This window comes from Epinephelus lanceolatus, chromosome 16, assembly GCF_041903045.1.
Source record: "Epinephelus lanceolatus isolate andai-2023 chromosome 16, ASM4190304v1, whole genome shotgun sequence".
In the NCBI taxonomy this organism is placed as follows: Eukaryota; Metazoa; Chordata; class Actinopteri; order Perciformes; family Serranidae; genus Epinephelus; species Epinephelus lanceolatus.
Genome location: NC_135749.1, coordinates 17,849,113 through 17,876,178, shown reverse-complemented (window position 1 = coordinate 17,876,178; position 27,066 = coordinate 17,849,113). Strand labels below are relative to the sequence as shown.

General features: G+C 41.1%; 1 protein-coding gene across 1 annotated transcript in view; it reads left to right on the top strand.

Annotated features, from left to right (window-relative positions):
- The window catches only part of triqk (triple QxxK/R motif containing), a 33,567-nt gene extending 17,971 nt beyond the window's left edge, over positions 1-15,596 (top strand). The window contains exons 3-4 of the mRNA XM_033636351.2: positions 2,918-3,003; positions 13,099-15,596. Of these exons, the coding sequence (XP_033492242.1) occupies positions 2,918-3,003; positions 13,099-13,206 (194 nt within the window). The 3' untranslated portion in view covers positions 13,207-15,596. The remainder of the gene's footprint in view (positions 1-2,917; positions 3,004-13,098) is intronic.
- The last annotated feature ends 11,470 nt before the right edge of the window (positions 15,597-27,066 follow it).

Here is a 27,066-nt window from a genome sequence, read left to right as displayed (position 1 = left end):
CCCCTGATCCCAGTCATTAAATTGTAAGTATCTGCTGATACTGAGTCATGATCCTAGACTTCTATTTTCCCAGATAATACAGCCACACAGTACACACTTCAAGGACTTTAAAGATTTTGTTTTCAAAATAATAAACCTTCTCCTTAATCTTTTTGGCCTTGTCAAGGGAGTATTTCTAAGTTTTTGTTGCTTCAGTACAGCCTTGCCCAAGTTAGCCTCCCTGAGCAAACTGTATTCCGTTGTGTGTTTGTTTTTGTCATCTGTACATCTTTTGGGTGGGGTAGTCCACATCAAGAAATTATTCTTACTGGCCTTTTGCTTGCAGGGCTTTTGTTACACTTTGTTGAGGTGTGGTGAGTGTGGTTCTCGTGGCTGCTCCTGCTCAGCCCGTCTCTCTTCTGAGCTGGGTGGTGAAACACCATGCGCCATAGCTGACAACAAAATGCACTTTTACAATAAGATGAAATGAAACAAGTGCTCGTAACTTCGGTAAATAACATAATAAACTGTCTCATACGACATTTTGCTGTTGTTTATGGTGTGTGGTGTTTGGCAGCAGGTGGGGTGTGCAGTGGAGGAGAGACGGAGAGTTGACGGCAGCACCTGTATGAAGGTGCCTCATTATAGCTCAGTGTAGCCAATCAGGTAAATAATTCCCTGATCGTTTCCGAGCTGACCTTTGAGATAGCATTGGGGCTGACTGGTAAATGTTGATGTTTAAAAGCATAAAGGCCCAGTCACTCAAGCATAAAAAACTATGAATTCAATTAATTTCAATGGATTTTTTTGACCAGTGGATTCAGCAGTCCTCTGCATGTTTTACACATTTCACAATCTTTCTCACTTTCTGTATTTTTTCCTTTTTATATGGTATTTGTAGCACTTGATGTAGCTTCCACTAGCCTTGCATTATCACACCCAGCCATTTGCAGTCTGAAAAATCCCTGCACAATTTCTGTGAATGGTGAGCAACCTGAGGTGCCCTCCAATCAAATTTCCCCCTCTCCTCTTTCTGACAAGTGGAGGAGACATCCAGTGGCCCTCCTAATGAATTCCCACAAGCTCACTGTCTGCTTCTGGCAACATGCTCCCCATTTCTATTAGCCGTCCACTGAGTCAGGGGGAGGTTTAGGAGGAGTCTACGACCGGGAGAGAGGAGAGAGGAATTGACTGCAAGATCCCTGAAAAAGAAGTAGGCGGGGGTGAGAAGGTTGAAATAGACAAAGTGTGTGTGTGTGTGTTGAGACAGTGCAGCTGCTTAACGCCATGCTAATGGTCATCTCCTCTCTCCTCCATGGCTGTTCCCTGAAGAAGAGTACCTCTGCTCCCCAAGAGACATGATACTTAGTTGTATGGAGCTCTGTTTGTTTTCAGAAATTACAAAACAGCTCATTTTCACTCTTCTCTTTCCCACAACATTTCCAGATGGATATGGTCGCTTTCCTCCCTCTCCTTCCTCCTTCTCTTGTTCCCTCTTTCCATGTAAATGAGGCTTAATTGGCTGGGGGTAAAAACACCAAGTGGCCCGTGTGTGTCACATCACCAACCGAGAAAACCTTGAAGCTGACCCGGGGGCTTGGGCTCCATCTCACACACACATATTCCTCTGTTGTACCTCTCTCTTTGTGAGGACCATCCATGGATTCCCCAGCTCATAAATTAAATGTTGACCATCTGAACGTCATTCTTAACCTCAACTCTCAACCTAGCTTTAACCGAATCCTAATTCAAAATATAACTAGTAGTAATTTTCCTTTAAAACAACATCTTTTAGGACTTGTTAATATGTCCACAATTCTAGCTCATAAACTGGTTCTCACAAAGATAGAAGCACTCGAGCACATACATACACACACACACACACACACACACACACACACACACACTGTTCAGCAAGCTGTTGCCTTTCCACCCTATTGTTAGCAAAGTTCCTTTTCCTGCAGTGTGTTGTTTCTAATTAGACCAAGACAGCCGGCTCTGCCTCATGTGAAGCACGCTTGCACACACTCACACAAACACACATGCTTTGCCAGGTGGCCGGTTTGCCCACAACACTCACCCTTGAGAGCTGAGCCCGTGGGAAGTCGAGCAAGCACAGGTGAACTGTGTGCAGCTCGGGCAAGGAAAGATGCGATGAATTTTTGATGCATGTGCAAAACGCAACGTGTAAAGGTTTCTTTAATTGTAGTTACTGTGAAATTTCAATGCTATATTTAGTTTTATTTTTCTCACTTGTGTCATTATATCTATTAATGGTTGGCTGTGGAACAGAGTGTCTGTTTAAAAACTCTGAAAATGGTGTTTTATATTATATAAGTATTAGGCCTTAAAAGTCAATTAATAGTCAAGTTAAATTTGAATTTGTGAGGTCTCAATTGATTTATCTATTTTTTAATATCTTTTTTATCAAATTGAGTCAAGCTCTGCTGCATTAAATTCCACATTTCTGATATTAAAAAAATCCACCACTGAACCTAAAAATCAGTCTTACATTTGGCTCAGTGTGATCTTAAAAAGGTCTTTAAGTGTTAACGTGTCTGATACCTGACACCATGTGGGACTGCAGCAGATCTTGCAAGAATATTTTAACATTGTGGGAAAAACACATGGCGTTTGAGGAGATTAACACTGCTCTAATATTTGTTAGATGTGTTGCTACAGCCAGGTGGTGGTTCAGTTAGCTTAGCTTAGCATAACATAGAGACATAGAGATAAACTCACCAAAAAACTCTTTATACCTCGTGTATTTAATCTTTACAAAAACTGAAGTTTAAAAATGACAACTTCCCAGGAAGCGTGATTAGGGACTGTTTCTTGCAACAACCTTCTGGCGTCTGTGCTTGCCCGGCAACAGCGAATGAAATAACGAGACAAATTTCCAGTCATTTATTTGCGTGCCTTGTTTTCTCTCTTTCAGGTAAGCAGGACTACAAAAAGACAAAGACAGCCTTGAAGCTCACACGACTGAAAGCTGAAGCAAAGAAGAATTCCTCTGGATTCAGGGTAGGAAATACTTTCTCTGTATGACTTCTGAAGTCTGTATCTACATGTCTTCAACTATCTCTGCTTGCCTGTCTGTCTTGGCTCATCTGTGATTTTTTTCCTTGTCTTTCCGTCTGCCAACCATCTTTCCGTTTGTGTGTCTGGCTGCCTGTTTGAGAGTGCGTCTCACTAGATCACTTTTCATATCCCAGACTCTTAGCTCTCTTACAACCTACAGTATGTCTTTGGGGAAAATAATATATATCCACCTGAAATAATGTGATGTGGCCCCCTGCCTAGCCTTTAAAGATCCGCTCTAGTATTGAAAACCATTGTTTGGAAAAGGAAAGAATGGGAGAGTCCTCCATAGAATAAAGTTTACAATACTCTGTCATGTCTACAAAAAAAGAAGAAGGCAGCTTTTTAACACACAGTGAATTCCTAGAAGGATTGAAAATCAAGGGTTTCCTTATTCTTTTAATGGTGAAGAAGCACTGGAAGAGAGACGGTGAGTGAGAAGTGGGAAATATAAAGAGCAAGAAGGAATAAGAAGGTGATAAGATGGAGGTAGGTGAAGTGGAAGTAAAGGGAGGTGAGGGTGTTGCTAGGATAGAAAAGTGTGTCTCTCTCTGTTGCTTTGTCACACTGCAGCGATTAGGAGCTGTTGGGCAGGCAAAGATGGATGACTCCACGTTTATCACTCTAGCAAATGTGCCACTGCTGTTTATGCTTTTCCGTATTCAGCTGGCTTACCAATAAACACTTTTACTATTTCAAGGTCTCCTCATATAGAGTAAGCCCATGCCAGGGAAATAGCTTGTGAATCTACCGTCATAGGTTCTTAAATCCTCTTTGAAATTGCAGATACCATCACATGAAATCAGGTCCTCAAGTGTTTTTTTTTTTATAGCTGTTAAAAATAAAAATCATTTTCAAACATAATTCAGATACATTTTCTTTTTTTCTGTTGATTTTCCCTTCGTGGCGTTGAGAATTGGTTGTGTTTACAGTAAATCAAAAGCCAAAAGGCTTCACTTCCTCATTAAGCCTCAGTTGGCACGTAGTACACAGAGATGAACAAAATCATAGTGAGGATTAAACACTGGGTGAAATGGTCAGGTTTTAAAATATGCATCTCTTAGACACGCAAGGCCTCATTAAGCACGTCTTTAATCCAATTAGATTAGTCCATATCTTGAAATATTGATATTGCTTATGAATAATTCAGGTTTTTCACGCCCAAGATGAGGGGAATTTTCAGAGGTCGGATTAAAAATACCTCTGGGACGAGGATATTAAACTGACTTAGACCCTTTGGCCCCGAGTTTGATTGAAATTCAGCCCAAATGTAATGGATATTTGGTCACGCTTGCTTTCCCATCGAGTCCTTTTAGCGTTATATAAAGTTGTGATTTTTACACTCTCTGTGGCGACAGTAGAAAACCCCCCTCTTTGTCTCTGAACCTTTGGTTGACAGCAATGATTTGGCTGCAGTTTTTGTAGACATGTTGCTATGCGCATTAAGTCTCTTCTCTTTCTCCCTCTCTCACAACGTCCCTGGTTGAGATGCTGGTCTCAGATGCAGCTGGCATCTCAGAAGGACCAGCAGACATGTGGGCACAGAGAATCTGGCAGCTGCCAGGGCAGGCTGCCTTGGGGCTGTCCTAGTAGCAGGGCAGTCTGGGTAAGTTGGCAGAGAAAAGGATGGAGAGACTCAGAGAGAAAAAGTGAGAGAGGGAGAGGGAGAACGTCTGTTCCCACAACAGCGATCAGTTGTCGGGCTGCATGAAACACTGACCTCAGAAGTGGCGTAAACCAGCCACTTGTTGTATCTGTGTGTGTTCTTAATCACACGTGTCGTCACGGTGTGTTTACAGAAGTACCTTGTTACTGCCTGAATGCAAGCATGGACATATTTTCTGTCCCGCTCATTTAAACCCTGGATTGCATGGGGTCACGATAGCAGAGATGAAGAAACTGGCAGGAAGTCGTCAGTTTGCCCAGAGAAGAGGAAGCGCCTTCGAAGTAGCTCCAGCACACTAGCTTGCAGCACAGGAAACAAGCCTGCTGCCTTGTCTAATTGGCACACTAGCCTTCTGTTCAGTCCTGCACTGTTTTCCCTCGGTCTTATTTACAGTAACTGCTGAGCCTAAAAGTTGGGGAAAAAATTGCTTCTGGAATTGGCGGAGGATGGAGGCTACAGATAATGACTCTGGGTAACTACCAGCTGTCATTTGTGAATGTATGTTGTGTGAATGTTGACTGTAAAGAATGTTATTTTTTTAATGTTGCATATTTTTTTGTCTTTTGTAATTTCACCCAATTTGTACAATTCAGTTTTTGCGAGATGGAGATAAACATGGGTTCTTACAAATATGACTTGTGTCATGAAGCTGCTAGTTTGGTCTGGAATAGAGATTTAGTTTAGGCTGGTTTTGCTTGCGATAACTAGCTCATTTACTAAGCAGTTAATTTTGAAGACAGAAAATTGCAAGATGGCATAAAAAAAAAATAGTGCTCCACTGACTCAGTGAGCTTTAGCGCCACATTTCAGCACGATCCACTTAGAGGTGGTGAATTTTTAATGTCTGGGGACGTAAATGTCTTGACTTTTGGTTGGCTTTGCTTACTGACAGCCTGCTAGCTGCATTAACATGTGTCCACTGCGCACCCTCTGGGGTCTACTAGCGGGAACATAGTGGTCACCCTCTGGTCTCCCCCCAGGTAGCCTCAGTAAGTAAACGGCTTCATTTTGAGCCTTGCTGACACATCTAACAGTGCTAACATTGTTAATATAGTTAAAATTGCTAAAGGGGGTTTGTGGCTGGGGGGAGACTGGAGGGTGGGCACACTGTTTCCATAGCAATGCTGTTGGGTCTGGACGGTGAGTTAGTGGCACCACTAGCCAGCCACTTGCAGCAAACTGAAGAATAGCAAAATTAACCTAACATGCATGCATAACGGGTCAAAAATACTCCTAACGGATAACCATTGACATCCCTAGTTTGGAAGGAGCATTTCTGATAAACCACTACAGTAATTATTTAGCAGTGTCATCATTGCTAATAAACTCTCCAGTCAAAAAGTATCAGTATAAACTGTGAGGGATGCTGCGCTGAAAACTGCCAAACTGTAGCATCTGCTTCAGACTCTCGTTGAGGCAGACTGGATCTGTTATCTGTTCTGGCCATTAGCTTTATGAGGCTTATTCACTCTTTTTAGTTGGTTTGGAGCGTTGACAGATAGCACAGGGGAATTTGTAGATTTTATGGCCTTTTATGGCATTTAATTTACAGTAAGCTTTGTGAAAATACTCTGTGAGTTGTGATAGTGGTAATAAGACCTTTTCTGCTCTTTAAGCATCCTTAAAGCATGCGGAAAGGGAAGGGTTGTATTTAAAAAAGGGGTGTATGTAAAAGGCACGTTTGTTTCAGATAACATAATCAGCCAGCAAAAAGTGGATGTAGGTTACGGCATGTAGCTATTTTTTTTTTTCATACATTATGTTAGTTCTTTTATTGTAGGAGTGTGATAGCAGCTAATGATATGATATGAAACACTAGTGCTGTAATGATTTGTCAAATATTTGATCAGTTGAATGTAAGAAAATTGAAACCAAGTAATCGTATTGAGTTGACTTTTTGACCATTGGTGATATAAAACAACCAGTTTTTTAACCTTTCGCTCTGGGAAAATGGTGATAGGCATTTTCCACTATTTTCTGACGTAGCCATAATAATTTATCTGGAAAAAAATCAATAGATTAATGAACTGATATTGAAAAATAATCATTAGGATATCAAATAAATGAGTGTGAAAGTATGAAGGATAGATGTATTTGCTGATTTCTGTTTACAAGTATGTTAAGTCACCTTTTACAGCCATCAAGCCACCAATAAAAACTAAAATCATCAGCAACTTTCATTTAACAAGTCATAAATACAACCTAATGGCTGGTTATCTGTCGCTGCGACTTGTACAGATGAGACCTGCTTACCAACCGCAGCCCAAATGCACCAACAGTTGTTTGTAGCTCGTGTCTATCTGCCACCCACATACAGCCACAGACACACCGAATCTCTCTTGCTTAGCACGTAGGCACATACAGACTGACACACACACACATGCACATGCACACACTTGCGCACACAAACAAACCCAGGAGGAGAATAAAAGGCGGACCAGATGAGGGGATGTCTGCTGAGCTGTGGCTTGTCGCCAGGGTGACAGGGACCCAGCTCCCAGCATGCCGAGTGTGCTGCAGCTGCCGCCGGTGCTGAGAGAGCCACATGATGAAGATGATGATGCTTGGGCCCCATCCAGGGGTCTCCATCAGAATGTGGGCAGAGAGGCTGTGTGTTTGTGTCTGAGTATGTGTGGATATGTGAGTGGGCGCGCATAAATGTGTTTGTGAGACAAGGCAAGAGTCAACACAGTGGGCCACTCTCCTCGAAAACAATGATCTCAATCAAGTGCAGGTGCTTCCTACAACTCAAGTGTTTTCACCAAAAACCCTTCCAGCTTGTTTTCATAGACAAGTCACTATAACCAGCTGTTCTCTTTCTCTCTGAAACCTGAGGCAGAGGAAGGAAAGAGAAACCTGGATTGCGATTTCGTTGGTGCTTTTGTTTCAGCGGCAATTTAGCGAAATGCTTACCTGCGTCACAAGCTCAACATTTTCTTTGCGATATTGTCGGCAGAATTACAAACGCCTCCCTTTGTCATGTTTTTCAAAGCTGCGAGAGAACACAAGAAAAAGCGGAAAACAATCAAGCCCCCGTGATTTGATAACAGTTCTCTTTTCTCCGAGGCCTAGGCAAAATAGAAAAGTAAATCAAGCAGTGGGAGCCTGGCGGTTAATATATGAAACTAAAGTGCATGAAATTTAAAAGTTTTCCAATTAAGCAAGGACTTAAAGCTGTTTGGAGGCTGCCGGGATGGAGATAAATGTGGGCTGAGGCTAATGAAGACCAATGCCGCTGATGACTAGGCACTACAACATGTACACAGATAGCTGTGGATGCCGTGACGCCTTTTAATTTTCACCCCCCACACCCCTTCGTCAGAGAGGAATTATTATTAGCCCCCCACCACCCCTCGTTTGCACCAAGCCTTATCTCTCACTTGTTTTCTCTCTCGTTCTCGCTCTTGTTTTTCATTCTGTCATCCCTCTCTGCAGTTTGGCCAGTGGGTTGAATTTGCAGCTCTCTCTGTGTGAGCGTGCTACTTATGGCAATTACTAAACTGATGTTTTCTTAAAATGTAATTCAGATTTTTTTGTTTGCTTCTGTTCATTTATTTATTTATTTTTTTAATCTGTCTTGTTTGCTGCCTTCCTGTTTGTCATTGTCATGAATAAATGGCACAATGGGATTTAGTTTTTCATGATTCAGGTAGATTTTTTTCCAAGTGTCTTATTGAGTCCATAATTAGAAGAATAACATTATACATATCTGTCAAAGAAATTGTGTTGGACTTCAGTCATGTGGTTTTGAATTTACTTGTCATGTCACCTTTGTTGTCGTGGCCCAGTTTGCATGCAACAACTAATTTCCATGTTCAAATCAAATATTTCTTTTTGAATAACCCCCAATCAGACTGTACTCCGCACCCTTTTAAAGCCCTCCAAGCTCTCCAGTGTTGATTAGAAAGTTTGCTGCTAATGAGTTCTCTTGATAAAGAATAACTGGCATTGTTCAATACTCTGAGTGGCCCTAATGAAACTCCAGCTGATGAAGATTGTAATCGTGTGAGCGCCACATAATGAACAAGCGCTCCAAATTCCCATTTTCAAGTTGAATGCCACTCCTCTGGAAAGCCTCAATTTGTTTGACAATTAACCAATAGAAAAAAAAATCCCCCCCAAAAATTAGGCCATTTTGTTGAAGAAAGAAAGTTAAACTTCTCTGTACAAATGGCAGGGGAACAGTGGAGACTGATTGCAGATAGAATAGATTATAATACTGTGGTCACTCAATGCTCGGTTTCTGAAATGTTATACTGTACGTTTTTTTTTTTTTTGGTCCTTGGCTCCAGTTTTACTCCACAATGTGTTTCCACTTAATCTCTTTGCATCAAGAGAAAACCTGAAACAAATCAATGATTCATTTTTCAGAGCTATGCGATGTGCTGTCACACTTTCCTCAAACTAAACTGTACAAACCCCAAATAAATAGTTTCTCCATTTTTTTATTGTTTTTGGAAAAAATGTCCCAAAGCTGGCACCTGAACCTAACATTAGCCCTGGCACAGTGTGTGTAGGGGAGCTACTGCAGCTTTCTCATGCACCATAACTAACATCATGTTGTGCTTTTGCGTTAGCTTGATGAAATATGACATTTATGCTGTTATATATTACGTAATTTAACTTTAACTTTACTTTTATAAGGTAACTATTTCCAACTGTGAGTCTCTCAAAGCAGATGAGAGTGTTTGTGTCATCAGAGTTAGAACACTTACTGTGGGGACCTGGTTTACTTTTAAAGAATCTGAAACCATTTTAAAATGCACACAGGCAAATTTGAAAACACATCTGTTTGTCTTTTTTAGCCTTCAGCAGTAGGTTGGTGTTTTCCATGGCTGTAACCAAACTTTCAAACAACTGTTCTTCAGTGTGGATGGATTTTTAAGGAAACACCGACAATGCCTGGGTCCAGACCTTTAAATGTGCCCACTCCACTAAGTTTGGGTTGCCTGATTTGTCTGGCACCATGACATGAAACAGCAGTTTCTCAGTTAAAATAAAAAATGAGTGATGAGGGCAGTGTGGGTTCCTGCTGTGTTAATCGGTGCCATGGGTGGGACTAACAACCAAAATACATGGGACACGGATGTGGTGCGACTGTCTGCTGCAGCATACCTGCAGCACAGTGCATCCATTATAATCAACTGAAGCTGCACAGAACTGTGTGAAAACAAATACAATCTGTTTAAAAATGATTGAAAAAAAAAAGTAAACCTCATTGTTCCAGAGGCAATGTGAAGCATCAGAGCAACGTTGTGTGTTCTTGTTCATTTCACATTAAGATACATCAATCAAATCGATCCTGTTGGTAAAACGATAGCCTACACTTCCAAACCCTGCATAACCAACTGCAATATCACTTGATAAAACACAGTGATGCTGGCAGCAACCACATGCTGCAAAGACAGAGTCTGTGCAGCAGGTTAAAAACCCTGCTCCGCCATGTTTGTGCCCCATCTATTTCAGCCATAACTCCATTGTCAAGCTGTTTTCAAGTGGTTATGAAGCAATGCAGGGAGGGGGTTATAATTTTAGAGGAGAATTTAATTTAAAAATATATATATATGTTCGTACAAATAAGAAGAGTCTGTATTTCCGTGTATGGAGTGGACTTGTGGAGCATAATTATAAATCAATTTAAAAAAACTGTACAAAAAAGATATTTTTGGCAGATACATAGAAGAGGAAAAGTTGTTAGGGGAGTGCATATTTATTTTGTAACACTGGGTGGTACTTTAATAAACTGGGTTTATTATTTATTTAATTGGGTGGTAAATAGACTGGGGACAGTTGTATATTACTTGTAAATAAATTTGGTAATTTGTTGAAATAACATGAGTTAAAAGAAGAAATGTAAGAAAGGGGCAGGGACACATAAGTTTTACTTCTATCTACTCCTTTTCGGGAACTGTTATCTTTGTCTTGTTGGTTTTTGATATGTTGTTTGTTTGTTTGTTTGTTTTTTTTTTAATTTTTGGTTCGAACTAAAGTCCTTCATTCAATGCTCTGAAACCAATGAGGAGTAATAACAACAATAGTGAGTACTATCCACCTTATTTTTCACGGAAACACGGAGGCAAAACAGAACACAGCCAGCTTCTGTTTTTTTGTGCGACACTTCCGGTCCAGCACTCTTACCACTGTGTAAATGGGAATCGCCTTGTTGTTTACCTTGCTGAGTTTAGCTATATATATGTATATATCACATTTTTCACATCACTTTATCACCGTTTAGACTAATCTGATGTTTGTAAAGTCTATAAACACAATGACTGAATAAGCATTAGTATTTTCTCTGTGTGTAATTAATAACATGGTTATCGTAGATTAGCTGGGCTAACCGTTAGCTGGTAGCCCTTAGCTGTGTCTGTAATAACTCACTAAACTCACAAAGTGGCCCGTGAAAGAATATTTTCGCCAGCGGATGTCTTAGTTACAACATGATTGAGCTAACTGGAGTAGTCTCATGTCGTATCCGACAACGGGAGGCTTTTAACAGATGACGATCCTGATGTTAGCTTTGCTGCTAGTGTTAGCTGTCCCTGTCAGCTGCAGCCACTGATGCTTTCTAGACATTGTGATTTCCCAAAACTGAATAATACTACACATAGCAACACAAAACTGCTTTGCTAGCTCAATCATGTTGTAACAGCTGGATGGTTGATGCGTACATGCTGATTCAGGTGCTATCAGAGCCGATCCGCGCATCAACTCAGTCAATTAAAACAACCCGTCCTGTGTTAGGAGTGTATGTCACTGACAGAAAGAAAGAAAGAAAGAAAGAAAGAAAAGGGAAAAAAAAGATAGGAACGCAGCGTACACCTCACATATTTATTTCTCACAGTTGCGCACACGTGTGGCTGGCATGCAGAAGCACCGTCTGTGTGTCTGTGTGTCGAGGGTGCGAGCCGCAGCTTCAGCTGCTCATGTAGAGAGGCTGTGTAGCCCGGTCTGTTTTTTTGCTGATTCGGTTCTGCAGGTTCTCTGCTGGTACACTGGAGACGGGGATCAAGCAGTTTGTCTCACTCGGGATAGACTGTTTTTTGGTTCATAGTTTATGATTGACGTGCGATTTATTCGCGTTTAGAGGGAATAAATTTCCATTATAACGGAAACGTGGGCACAGTTATCTATACAAAATACACAGACTAACTAACTAACTAACTAACTGATTGACTAACATAAACAACTGAAAAATGAAAAAAAAATTAGCTTGCACCGTTAGCTCCGGTAAGGGAAAGCATGAGGGAAAGCGGCTGACTGGAAGTCACGCACAAAAAAACGGAAGTTGATCACTATTTACTTCCGTGTTTGAAAATAAGGTGGATAGATAAGATAGAAGCTGCCATTTAGGCTCCACTAAGTTGTTAGTATTTTAAAAATTGCCCAACATCGTAGTTTGTTTTTACTTCACTCCGTTCCACTCTTAAACCCTGGGCAAACAAGTAGGTTGGCATGGCTACGCATCACTGTCAACTTAAAATGGCTATAGATTCAGGTGGATACGTTCGTCTCCAGTGATTGGTTATGGGAGATCACATCCCCTCGCCCCTTTCCGAAATTGGTTAGAGTGGATGCAAAGTCAGTCTGACAGTGGGAACGGAGTGAAACGAGTCAACGGTTCTGTCAAATATCAGGCGACTGACATATATGAAATTGTCAACCTCTTAAAACGAAACAAACATGGCTGTCACTTCTCTGCACGCTTTTTTCGTGTATTATGTACAATACACAAATTTTACTCTGTGTATAGTGATGGTATAAAATATTAGGATTTAAGGATTGATTGAAGTCTCAATGCCGCATTTCAAGAATTACAATTACAGCAGTCATCTAACCCATGACACAGAAACATATAATGTGATCAGCTCTAATGTAAGAAAATGCTTAACACAATGTTTTCCTATTTACCTGCAGCAGTGTGGGCCAGGCTTGCTTTTATTTGAACAGTTTACATCTTCATATTAAACCAGATTTTCGCTTTAATGGCTTAAATGAAAGCGTGATGATTGACAGTCCTATAATTACATTTGTCTTTAAAAGCGCACTCACAAATGACAGTTTAAATATTTAATATTTAGTTTTAACTTTTCAAAACAAGCTAATAAACAACATGCTCTTAGACACAAAGTCAGACTGGTAAAAAGCGCATTAGGAATGCGGGGAATTTAGATGAAAAGAAAGACAATAGGGACTTGGCAAATATAGACATAAAAACACTAACAGATAAGCACAATAATTACAAAACCATGCAAACAAAGTGGAGCCGCTCCTGTGTGTTAAGACAGACAAGGGAGGAGGCAGATAGATTTATAAATAGTTTAACAGACGAACACAGAGTCTTAAAACCTTCTGTTTTTTCTCCTTCTCAGGATGCATTCCTGGTCATCGCAGCAATCCTGTTCTTCGTCCTGTGTGTCTACGCCTTCTTCTACCTCAACCTGAGTACAGAGATTAACCTGGATGTGGATGTGGATTGATAAGCGGTGGACAGTCGGCTGACAACGTCACACGAGGATGGGACACAGTCTGTCAGCATTTTTTTAACACACTTGTGGTGGCACGGTGACAATGAACTGCCTCTTTTGGAGAAATGAACCCAAAAACTGAAGTTTCAGGTTGTGTTTTTTGCATCATTTTGTATCTAGATGTTAAATTTCTTCTTTGCCTTTTATGCACGGGAGCACGCAATTCACGTGTAATCATTGTTTTATCAACACTATGGTTTTACATCCACAAATGTAAATATCTTCTCTTCTGAGTCTAGATCTGAAAGCTTTGATTCCCTTTCCCTGAAAAGAATCAGTGACCTCTTGCTTGTGTAACACTCTGCTGCAAAATCTACACAGCAAAGAAAATGAGCCTCCTCTTCTTTTTTTTTTTTTTTTTAACACAAGTCTTCCAAACCACAGTCGAGACCAAGCATCTGTTAATCATATTCTGCGGAGTCACGTCCCACTGTTTTCTCCACTAATAGAAAAATGTAAATCTCCTGCCGAACCTCTCGTCACATCGAGACAAACACTTGCCTCACATTCCAGTGCACAAACCTCTCCTCCCGGATATCTGGAGATCACAAAGTGTGAGATTAGAATCCACAAAGCCCTCGCCCTGATTGAATGTGTGTGCGGAATACAGAACAACACATTCTACCTGCCGCACATACACATGCTGCACTGAGACAGACATCCTCGGGATTAGCATTACAAATATGATCCTGTTCTTTCATTTGAATGGAAATTACAGAGATGAATGATGACTGAATAGAGGAGAGCCTATATGTTTCTCATAAGGAACACCTTGATCATTTTCCATCTTGTCAAATGCATGTATTGTTGTCCCCTTAAGGATATGATGTGTCTATGTGAATATGAATATCTGTCAAAGCCTCTTTATCCCGAGTCTTTGTGTACCAGCACTGCGAGGTGCAAGGACTGGCCTTCCATTAACCATTTCAGTCCAAGTGCTTCCACTGTTTGAGAAATTCCTTGTTAGCAATGATGCACAGAGTCAGGAGGTTTTATTTAGTCCATTTGCTTTTTTTAATTACACATTTATTTCATGTTTCCTTTCCATTTTTCTCAGTACACATCAACACGAACTATCAGTAGCAATATTGCTCTCTAAAAGGCAATTAATGCATTATTATGGACACGACTCTTTTATAGTAGAGTGATGCATAAAAGGTCAATACCAAATAGTCACGAGACCCTGTGACTTCTCTCATGCCTGACATGTTTCCTTTTTTCACTGAGCCTCTTTTAAAAACAAGTCTTGTGTCTGTGCCTGATTGTGTTCCATGGCCGAGATGAAATCTGAGACTGATTTCAGAGCTTTCAGTTTTTCCCCTCTTTTCTCCCATGACCTCCCGACCTCTAGTAAAAGACGACATGTCCAAGAAACCATTATGATAAGCGCATGCACCCGTACCCTCACCCGCCTCTGTGAGTCACTCACATGTGTAACAATAGATAGCTCGACCTGACAGACCTTCATACGTGACACCTGTTATCTAAAAGGTCACCAATACCAACCACAAGAGCTTTGACATCAGCACAATGGAAAGGATCTGGCAGCACAACCTATTTATTCACACACACATTTGACAAGATGAGGTCTGGGCGATTTTTCACAATAGTCTTATTGTTTGTATGGTATGTTAACATTTTACAGTTTACTTCATCATTATGATTCGGTTGGGGGATGCTGTGTGATACATTATGAACTATCTTACTCTGATATATATTTTGTTAAATTACCTATAAAATCAACAGTGTGTATTTCTTTTTAAGAAAATATAAATAATGTACTATAATGTACCTTTTCAGATTTCAATTCATTTATTTGTATGAATTTTAATTATGTCTTAAAGGGGACTTTTTATGCTTTTCCTTATTTTCTGTCATATAATTTCTTTACACAGTTCAGTATCACTTCCTGTAGCCTCATAACCATAGAATCTGCTAACAAACCTCATTAGCTAGCTAGGCAACTAGGTAGCAAAGAAACTGCTACAATGTGTATACATTTTAGGTCAACTTGGATGTCTGAGGTGAGCTAAGCTAACTACGGGGGATTGGATTAAGGAGTGCATATTTCTGGGGAAAAAAATCTGCTGCAGTTTTCAGAGTCATCCTATTGATGCTTGACAGTTTTTCAGTGGTCGTACAATAAATGGCAACATACAAATCAATATAAATAAATAGCCATATAATGAAATCCATTTTGTTTTGTTTTTTAAAAAGAAAAGAGGCTACTGCTGCATAGCAACTGCCTTGCACTGTGTAGGTAGCAATGAAGTTCTATTTCTTTGTAAGAATACCTCATGAATGCCTTATGAATATGTTAATAAAAATGGTTTGAATTGGAATGTGTCGATAGCATTAATATTTCCATACTCAGTAACTGTTTTATGTTGGCCAAACAAGAAGCAGAGGGCTGAACAACATTATGTGCTCCAGGCAAGCTACTGCAAGTGTTTCCATTACATAACCTACATTGCTACATGAAACCACATGCTAACGTCAGGGATACATGTAATCTTGATTGCCGATTTTGTTAATTTCTATTTCAGATCATAATTCTACTGGAACATATCCTGTTGTGAAGATTTTGGTTTAAAAGCTTTTATTGGTGACTTTTCATGGTAGAAAATACCGCTATTCTCCATAGATCCTTTTACTGTTAGTAAACAGCATGACATTTTTTGTGGGCGGGGCTTAGGTGGAGGCAAAACAGTTCTCCTCAGACATTAGCCAGTGCTGGCTAGTGAGTTCTGTTGGCTTGTAACTGACAATGGAAGATGATGCGAGTGGTGCATTCAGAAATACTCAATCCGAGTGCTGGAGCGCACAAACTGGACCGTTTGTAAATTCAGAGCATTGCTGGAATGTACAGTTCAGCTACCCAGAGCACCACACTCTCAGAGTGGCAGAGCACGCTCTAAGCACTCTGTTTGGGGAGACGGAGCAGCAGAGCACCAAACGGAGTGAATGTGTTATTATCTTAATCGTTCGTTAAATTAAACAGATACTTAACGCTCAGTTTCTTCAACCAACAGGGCTCTCATTTTAGCGTCAGACGCGGGACCATGAGTGTTACTTGAATAAGTAAACAATGACCAATGAGACCAGACTGGTCGAACCATATGCTCTCACTCAGTGGATGGATGATGTCACAGGAAGCTTTGTGGTTGATTACAACGCCAAGCTTAAAGAGGAGGGCGACACTTGAACGGTTTCTTCCAGTTTGTTTTGCTATTGAAGCTAGCTAGTTAGCGTTAGCTAATGTGTCAAAGTTAGCGTTATGTAGAAATCACATATTCCTCTAAATACCTTCCCAGTTTCTGATTAGGTGGGCATGATAACCCTTAATACACATAACGTTATTCATCCCTACAGCAGGAAATACTTTTCCCTAACCTTATATGAAGTTTGCACTGCACATGTGAGCATTTTTAATGATTGCCTCCGTCCAGTGGCATCTGATATGCGATGAAAAATTTTTTTTGAGCCATGACTCCTTCTGTTCTGGCTCCTAATAACAACATGACAACATTTTAAGACTCCTATGTAGCGTACGGCCCTGTGGTGGTGAGTCGTGTTTTGCCTCCAGCTAATAAAATGATGCCATCATGACATCAGCCCGAAAAGGGTCTATTAGAGGCATTCCCCAAGAATTTTTTTTTCTTTTTTTTTGACAATTAAAGCGTGTAAACATGTTCTAGCAAAAAAACAAAATACAAGTATGAATCTGAAAATGAGCATAGGAGGTCCCCTTTAAGTGTAAACCAAGATATGTTACAGCTTCTTACTTTCTGGCCTTTCAACCTTTCAAATTACCCAGAAAAATACATTAGAATACAGACAGAAAAGGTGTCATGAGCACAAATAACAGAAGTATCGAGATTCTTCAGATGCTTGAACATATCTACTTAGCCCATTTACACTGCAACGTTATAAGTGTAATGGCAAATATTAAGTAATATAAAGTAAGAGTTGCATTTAAACACAATAGCAGCCAATCAGGCACTGTATACTTTAGTTAACACCTTGACATTATCTTAACTACCAGTAATATTTTATATTTCTTTATCCGTGAAGGTTTATATATAGCCGTTAAATGCAGGTGCAGTCATTACTTTGAGTCCTAAAAGTTAATGAATAAAAAAAATCCCATTGTCAATTCACTTTTATGGGGTATAAACTTCCCATTATTTCTTTTAGATGGCTTCAATTCCAAGCTATAAACAACAGTGTTCTATCAGTAATGGGATATTATATTGAATTGACTATAGTAGTGTCTGCATTGGCGCACATGTCATGTCATGACCTTTTCTCAGTAACAGCAGGCTGCTGGTGTGTCAACAAGTGTAGCTGTGAGGATGTTGACTCAGGATTTCCTCAGTGAGATGCTACAGTAGATTTGGAGGTACACACAGCAGAGTTAATCCACATCAATGACAAAAGGACATGGGTGTGATGTCAGCATTCAGCATGTGACATTATCTCTGCTAATTGAGAGTGTTTCACTGACTTCTGCTCACTGCAAGTCAAACGCGTGGAATTAATCAGGCAGTAGCACTGTATGAGCGTTTAGCGCGACCTTAACAGCGTTCCACAGGAGTTGAACGCGCTGAAGCTTTACCTACCATCCTGTGACAAATGAGCTAGACGCCACGCGCCCAAATCCTACTCATTAGTCATGTGAGGTATGTCACCAAGAGTAATTATACTTAGCCCCAAACTTGCAAATGCAACAACACCCACACACAATATGTAATGTTGCTGCACTTTCCCACACTTAAGCCAGTAGGAAACATTCTCATACATGTATGGCTTTTTTCCGAGACATGAATCATAATTATGACTGCTGGCGAACCCGACACTGCACATTCGGAGCATGCTAGGTTTGGCTCTCATGGTATTTGCTTTAGACATAAACAAACATTTGCATTTTGTCACAGTTTTTGTCCTTACCATGACGTTATGTGAACATAAATGCACGTTGACCTCAGCGTATTTTCTGTTTAGTTTCGAAGATGGCGTTCACCTCTGTTATGGTGCCATTTTTTTGTGTGTGTGTGTGTGTGTGAAAGAGAGAGAGACAGTGTACAGAGGGGCTTGTGCGGCTGCCTTTCTTCTGTGTATGTGTGTGTGTATGTGTGTATTTTCAGTATTCAGCACCGTGCCTTTGGCCATGCTCCAGTGGAGCGCTCAGTCTCTCTGACGGACCGGTGAGAAGTGAGGAGGGTCAGTCCCGCCAGGAGCTCATTTAGTCCCTATCTCTATCACACACACACTCTCACACACACACACACACACACACACACACACACACACACAGTCTCTACTAGTCTCCCTGACAGGGAGACTCATGGCTCCCTCTCTCCCTCATACACACACTTGTGCACACAAACACACACTGCTGTGCTCCCATTAGGGAGATATAGTGAGAAGACAGGACTGATGATGCATGTCACAAAGTACTACTGCTAGTCTCACACATAATGTCTCCTCCCTCTATCTCACTCCCCACCTTCCGCCCTTTTTTTCCCTTCTCCATCTTGTTGATTTGCAGCATTTCTTTCACAGCTTCTGCTTAAAAATTAAAATATGGAGATTTATATCATGTAAGGGACTTTGGTGCATACATCCAGAGTCAGAGGGTTATAACGACAGAAGGCATAAAAGCTTAAATTTCTCTTTGACTCTGAGTGGTGTGTTGCATATTTGAAAGCTGTAACTAGCTTTCAAGTTAATGCAGTGACTGATGTAGTATATTGTGTAGAACAAATATGAGGCTGTTCTGTGTTCTATACATGATCATCCTTCCTATCTACCACGTTACCAAAATGCAGGTACCATCTGCAGACTCTAATGTGAGAAACAAACATGACCATGTCAACGCTGAACTTGACAGTAATACTTTGGTGTTTAATTCTCCGCCGACCTCTGTTGCCTGTGTGCCTGATATGAATGCATTAGCAGGATTGCGCTGTGCGGTGGATTAGAAACTCCCCTGTGCTTTGTGAGGTGTGTGGTAATGCCAGACTTAGCGGATTCTGCTGCGAATCACATCCTCCCATCGCCTTCTTAATCCCTGATGCGCTGCCTAATGACACAGAGACCGAAGAACTCAGCGGGTGAGCTTAGAAAGGCAGGGAGGGCGTGGGGAAAGTGACAGAAAAGTTGAGAAGACTCAAAAGTAGTTTGAGGTCTGATAGAAAAGTATTACTTACTCTTAATGACTGATACTAAAAAGGTCCCTGATCTTTGTCTATGGTGTTACAATATTTTTGATTTGAAGAAAATGTGCACGTGTATTTTTGTCTTTTGTGTGTGTGTGTGTGTTTACAAATGCTGCATCCACAATCAGTGTGTCATGAGTGGATAGGGCAGGTGCTCAACAGGTGTGCTCTCTGATACCAGTCCCTCTCCATTTGCCTGTCTGTCTCTCCATGTTTGCACACGCTCATTGTGTTCTTCATAGAGGAACACCTGGGCTCTGCTGTACCTGGGCTTGTTGCCCAGTCCTCTGTCTGACAAGGCGCGCACACACACACACACACACACACACACACACACACACTGGAACACAGCCAGTTCCTGTTACTGGCTAAAGCAGGAAGCAGCAGCTGACATCCTATCCTTCAGTTCCCAGGAGACCCAACACACTGAGTGAACCATCCAAGTCCGACCCACTTGAGACCAGCCCACCTGAGATTCGGGTCTCTTGAACACAACAGTTAAATGGAAAAGGAGAGCACTGAAGGCTCTGTTAGCGCATTAAGCTAACAAGTATCTGGTACTTCTGTTGGATTTTCTAAGGCTGATTGTTTTGGGCATCCATTTGTTTTGCCTTTCAAGTGTGGTTTATCATGCCAACAAAAGCTGCAGTAAGCATCAGAGATTTCAGAGCTAAATTCCAGCGAATAAGCTTCAGTGGCAGGTGCCAAACTCGGCCATGGCTTGTCTGTTTAGATCAGCGTACCTTTCCAGGAAACAGAGACCACTATATTTTAAATAAGCAATAGACATGAGCAACCCTTCGCTTGTAATGTCTCGTGTTCAAGTCTTTAAAGTGTCAAAGACAATGAGAGCAAACTTGCAAAATAGTTCCAGTGTTTGACACAAGGTTTGATTGATTTGATTGATTCAGTATTGATCAATGACCGAACTTTAGTGTGCAGGAGACGAAGACAAAGTCATACCCAGTGAGAAAAGAGGCCTCCAAGAAACAGAGCAGAGTTACTGTGTTCCTCACAATGGTCTGCTCGGCCATGCACTAGTGAGCGTGGGATTACCTCAGGGAATCACACAAACAGGTTGTCTCCAGTTCTTTTGACTTGTTGTGGTTTGTTGCTGGAATAAGTAAGGAGATCTCAGCTCCCCCCCGTCTCTCCGTGAGTCACTGTTCCAGAGAGTAGGCAAGCACTGATGAGTGTATTCAAGTAGCTTAGTGGCTCACTTGATTGTTTCTCAACCGTCAAGCTCTCTCTCCAATCACTGCCTAGTTTAAAAAAAGTTAAGAAATTTGATCGTTGAAGTGATGCAGGGGTTGCCTTACACTTCGAGTATTTTATTTAAATGTATGTGAAGCTGCAGTGATGATATTTTTTAACCGCTTAGGGGTGGCAGAACAAGATGTAAACACAATATCTACTTACTATCACCTTACAAAGTTGTTGCTATTATGTAAGCCACCTGATGAATGCAACGTCAATATTCACCGTCTTTTAGCTCTGTTTTGGTCTCCACCAATTCTTGATAGGCTAATATCTGTCTCTTTAGTTGCTAAATGCTCCGCTTTATTCACCAGCTAGTCACTAGCTTTGTTCGTCTGCCATTTGGTGCTGAGCAGTTATTGTACAGTGGGAGTATCAAGAGCTTTTTCACTGAAAGCAGCTGAGAATGTTGAGACTGAACTGAATCAGTGAAGTTGCGAGCCATACAACCAGGACGCTGAGCTGAAGGACGCTATACAGCTAAAGCCTGATTTATGTTCCTGCGGCGTACCTACGACGTATCTACGTCGTTGCCGTGACACCGTCGTGAACCCTTCGAACTTCTCCATCACTCCATTTCGTCGCGATGCAATTCACCACCAGAGCGGTAGGAGGCTGCGTTCCTTTCCTGAATGGTTATCGTCATCTCTAGTTGATTCTTTGTTTAGCTTCCGGCTTTTCAGGTCACAGAGAAATGAACGCGGAGCACGGACAGACGGCTCCGTCCGTATCCGCATCCGTATTGAACGTTGAGCATAAATGGGCCTTAATACTGCAACATCTACATCACAACAGAAGATGTTTAAAGATGGCGGGGATGGCGCAGTCTGGAAATACGGAACCGGAAATGCAATGCTACCAAGCAAACCAATCACAGCCCTCTCGGTCTGCGCTGGGTCTGCGTCGCCTCGACGTGTAGTTACATTTTTGGGGAGGTGCAAGTCAGGCTACGCCGGGGGCTACGGCGAGCCTTCTGCGTAGCCACGTACCCTACGATGTAGCGACGTCGTTGATTTAACGCAGGACCATAAATCAGGCTTAAAGCTGAGGGAAGCTGCATAGTGAGTGGAAATCACTGCAAACGATTCCTCTCACATGACAAGTAGTTTTTTTGTTTTTTTTTAGGGAGTCTGAGAGTGGCCACAGAGAGGAAAAATATATAAACTGAGGCAAGGTTTTGGTTAATTTGTGTGCAGTCGTATAATTCGTTACCTTAATGAAATTAGATCATTCCCATGTTTTGGTTAATGTGTGCACACAAGATAGGATGTGTATATACTGCAAGCCATCACAATTAGTTCAAATCCAACTGAGTTTGAGCTGCTCTTGGTAGTTTTTTTCTCTAATAGCTTGCAGGCACTGGGAAGGGTCCTTTTTATCATGTAAGCTAAATATCAACACGTAGGTTCTCGGGTGCGTCTTTGTGCTATGCTGAAGGCCTTTATATCAAATGTGTCATTTTGATTAATTTGGTCTTCATAGTTTCTTCATCAGTAGGTGTGTTGGAGACTGACATATTGAAAACAGTTCACACAGCTCCACGAAAAATTGGAAATTGCTGAAAACTTCTTGCTCAGCTTATAATTCTTTCATGACCGTGCTTTTGTGCCAGTCTTTCTTACACTGTCTCCATCCTTAACACTGGGTAACTGAGTTGACAGGTGCGGCGGCATCTTTTTTTTTAAAAAAAAATGAGGCTGGCCAAAATGTTTCTGGAGGTCTACATTGTTAATTATAGTCGTCTGCTAACAGGTACATAAATGGCTGTAGTAAGCAAAATGATGTGATTGGTTGTTTGGTTTCAAAACTAAAGTTTAAAAATAATTTCCAAACAACAATAAAGATTCCTCTGGGGAAAACTCTGTGATTACGGGGGGGGGAAAGTAGTAGCCTTATATGCACCCACCTATAATAATGCCCTTTCAATCTATGTTCAAGTGCACCACAGGTGTGCCAATGGAGCCTGGCCACAAAACTACCACCAGTGTGTTTAGCACACTCCCGATGCCCTGGGTAGGACAAGGACTGGGTATCGGTATTCTTCAAAGGTATCAACCAACATCAGCCAGGACCAGGTAGTATCAAAACTTCTCCAGTCAAACATACCTGCATCTGATCCTTTTTGCACTCAGATTTTAAAAGAATAACTATTTGTGTGGCATCTGGTGGACACTTTACTGAACTGAATGCTTCTATTCACATGATGGGTGTTAAATGAAATATAGAAAAAGTATTGAATGAAGTATTCTATTGGTATCAGTATCATTTTCAAGGTATTGGTACTGGTATGATTAAAACAATATCCAGCAGGATGTACCTGACAGCAATCTGGCTGCACCACTACAATAACAGAGTTACCATACCATAACACCTGAAAGAGGGGGGACAGAAAGTCTCATTGTCCCACCTTTTCTTGTTCCAGTGCCGGTAGTCCCTCTGGCTTACTTCCTGCAGCAAGGATACTTTGCTAGGAAGAGAGCAGGCATTTCAAATTCAGCCAGCGCAAATAATGTCCTCAATTAATGTGTTTATTTTTTCTACGCCCCCTACTGGGTTCTTTATATTTTGATTGAATATTAACATAAAAACATTGATGAGTGCCACTTTAAATAAAATTCTTAAGTGGCATTTACACTTCAATTGATTTCAACCTCAATTCAAAATGTTTTCTCTTCTCTGAACCTTTCCATGATAGCAGATGATGAACAATCAGCCGTTCTTTCATTCTCAGGTTTTACAGACACCGTGTTGACCTGGGCAGCATACCAAACCCCAGAGGAACAACACATTAGTTACATTAGCAGCGTACCCCACATCATTAGCGGTGACATTTTAACAGGCTGAAGCAGCAGTCACTGTTTTGGCAACAGCGACAATGGCAGATGATACATGGACCAAGAAGATAGTGGCTATCAATCTTTCTGTTCACCTCTCCATCTTGTTCACTTGTTCCCTCTTTGTGGGTGAAACAAGCCTGAACAGGTATCATATGACGCATCGGGTAATGAGCCAGAACGCACTCTCAGTGTTTCAGGGCCCCGTGTGGACATAACCTGTATGTTGCAGTTGTGTGTCTGTGTCTTTCTGTGAGCATCAATCCATTTTGGTTTGTGAATGTGTCAAAGTCTGCTTGCTCATCATTTTACTTTCTGTTCTTTACCTGGGTGAGGACTCTCAATGGTTTCCTTCAGGGAACGTGAGAGCGTCTCTCAGAGATCTTGGTTGTGCACTGTCTTTGATTTAGAAGAGTCACATCCACAGGACTCATACCCTGGGGGCCAAAGGAGAGCAGGCACCCACACACATGCTCTTTCTTTCTCCCTTTTCCTCTTCTCTTTCTGTGTCCCACAAATGCACACACTGCCCTCTCTATCTACACACCACTGTCCACTCTCTTTCTTTTTTGCCCCTTTAAGCCGCAGGTCACCAGGGGTCAGAGCAGATATCATTCAGTCAGAGGGACTTAAGAGGAAGAAAGAGTGCCATTCAGAGAGAACTTTTCTCTTGTTTCATTTTTTTCATCTCTGCACCTCTGTCGTTCTAGATATTTGGCACCAGAAAATCCTCTGTCAAAGGGTAGTCAGACAACGGGCAATGGTCAGTGTTCAAAGATGTTTTCATGGCAGCCAGATGCTGGATTTATTGAGCCTGGATGAGGGTTGACTTTGGGTTTTGTCCTGCCGTGACACTTTGATGCGCATTATATCATTTTTGTAGTATCATTATGGTTTGTGAATAGATCTTTTGTTTTATGACCTGTGTCTTTGATGTGTAGATGTTGGAGGAAGGAACAAGTTATGTAATGTTTTTAGCCATCCTAGTGAAGGCTGCGTTGGTCAGTTGGTTGCTCAAACAACCACTTTGGTCTGGACTTAAGTATTTCAACTATTAGAGGGACTGCCATGAAATTGTGAGCATATATTCTTATAATGACTTTCGTGGTCCTATGACTTTTCGCCTCCAGCTCCATGAGATTTACATTTGTGTTTTTTGACTGGACTTGTTTGACAACTATTGGATGGATTGCCATGAAATGTACAGACATGTACAGATAATTATGTCCCCCTCAGGATGAACTGTGAATGGTGTGCATGATAAACAACATTCCTGTTGAACATCAGCACATTAGCATTTTCATAGCAATTGAAAATACTTCATTTAAGAAAAAGATTTGCAGTTATTATTGCAAGGTTGGTACTCAAAGGTAATGAAGAACTGGAGTCTCTGTTCTTCTGTTCTGATTTCCAGCTTATCAGACTCACTTTATTTTGTGGCTGCACATAATTTGTAGCTCCTTAAAATATGAATGAGGATAGTGACAGTGAGATACTGGCTACAGTTGCATTTGTAGTAGTAATATAACAGCAAAAAACAAAGACAGTGTGCATCAGATGGACTGTATTCATAACCATTACACCACAATAACGTATATAACCAGCGTCAATTAATCAGTCAATGAGAATGGGGGGGCATAAGTGCATACAGCGAGCAGCAGCTGAAACAGAGGGCTTGGCAGGGACAAAGCACAAGCGAACACACCATCTGCAGTCATTTTGACTTGACCAGCGGACTTTACCACAAGACGATTGGCAGTAGAAACAGGTGATGTTCTTTACGTTCTAAAACCAATTACCAGCAATTTGACCAGCGGAGTTGCAGGTGACACCATCAGCCGGTTTGACTCGAGCTCAGATGGCTTCTAAAATGGTTTCGTCTTGTAGCGAATCTTTGGTTTGAACTTGGCTCAAGCTATCACATAAACACATATGCACACTCCATTGCTAGCTAGCTTGCCCTACCCAGCTAATACCCATACAGTGCATACATTGAGTAGTAGGGGTGAATAAACACAAATGGTTGCGTGGTCAAATTTGCATGATTGACACAAGGCAAAATTTAGCTTTTGGATTTTGTCTGAACAAACCGTATTGATAAAAATGATTCTGAACACAATTCCTGTAATTCATTTTTCTGACATTGTTCCATCTCAAAGTAATACTCACTCTTCTAACGTTGTCATAAGTATTGATTCTTAGATACTTTTTCGATGCCACGTGTTAAAAACAATAGATCTCTGTTAATTATACATTTAATAGAACTGAAACCACGGTAGTTAAAAAAACAGATCTACAATCAGATGTTTAACTCAAGGCTGCACAGATGAAATGCAACGAACCCCCACATGACTGGAGGCATGTGTTCAGTGACTTGTTCTGCATCAGCACTGTGTGCAGGTTGTTAATTTTAAAAATATCTTTCTTTTTTTTCTTTTTGTTGTGGTATCGAAAGAGGCATCAAGTCTTGTTTTTTTATGCTAGTGTCGTAAAGAAGTCCAAATTCTGGTATTGTGACACCCCTACTTACTCAGGTCCAGCTGATTTCTTCTTTATGTGAACAGACAGTGAAAGCACTGTTCTGAAAGCACACTCTAAGAACTTGTTATGTTGATTTGTGATTTTCAAGGCACTTTTGTGATGCTTTAACAACCCCAGCAAAAAAAAAAAACAACAACTTCATACGAGCTTCAGTGGAGCAAAATTATTATTATAGTGGTAAATAGTTTATGGTCGTCCTTTAGAGATTATAAATTCTGAATTGTTACTGGCGGGACACTTAAAGCCCCAGTAAGGTTAAACCCTACAAAGCCGAGCTGCTTATGTCATCAAGATGTGCCTTGAAGTGATTGTTTACAAAAAGCTCAAAGTTATCACAGAATCAGCATCACCTGACAAGCGGCTGTCTGGGCTGTCTGCACACACAGTGTCACAGCGAGTGACATGGCAGTTTACACAGGTGTCCACTCTCTGGGAGAAAAAAACTTCCTGTGATATTTGCATTTGACTTCTAAATATCCTCGTCCAAAAAACACACACAGACACACACACACACACACACTATCAGTGAGTGAGAGAGAGAGAGACAGCGAGCTGACAGGCCTTGGGGCTAAAGTGAAATTTACACAGACAGGTCTAATACCAATACCTTTCTGAAGGACAACTGCAGCACCACATGGGTATGTGCCATTAAATTTAATACACATCAGAGGGCACTGTGTGTGTGTGTGTGTGTGTGTGTGTGTGACACCTTTCTGTACTAGACCAGTTTTTAATGATGGGATTAGATAATACTCACCTGTGGCCTTCTCATTATTTTCCCCCACACACAGAAACACACACACACACACACACACACACACACACACACATTGAGCGGATCCTGTGTTTGCCTCCATAATGTCCATCCTCACCCCCAGCTAGGGCTGTGTATCTTTACTCGATACCTTTAAGGTATTGACTGAAATAACATTCAACAGTTTTTGAAGTCGGGGTCTGAT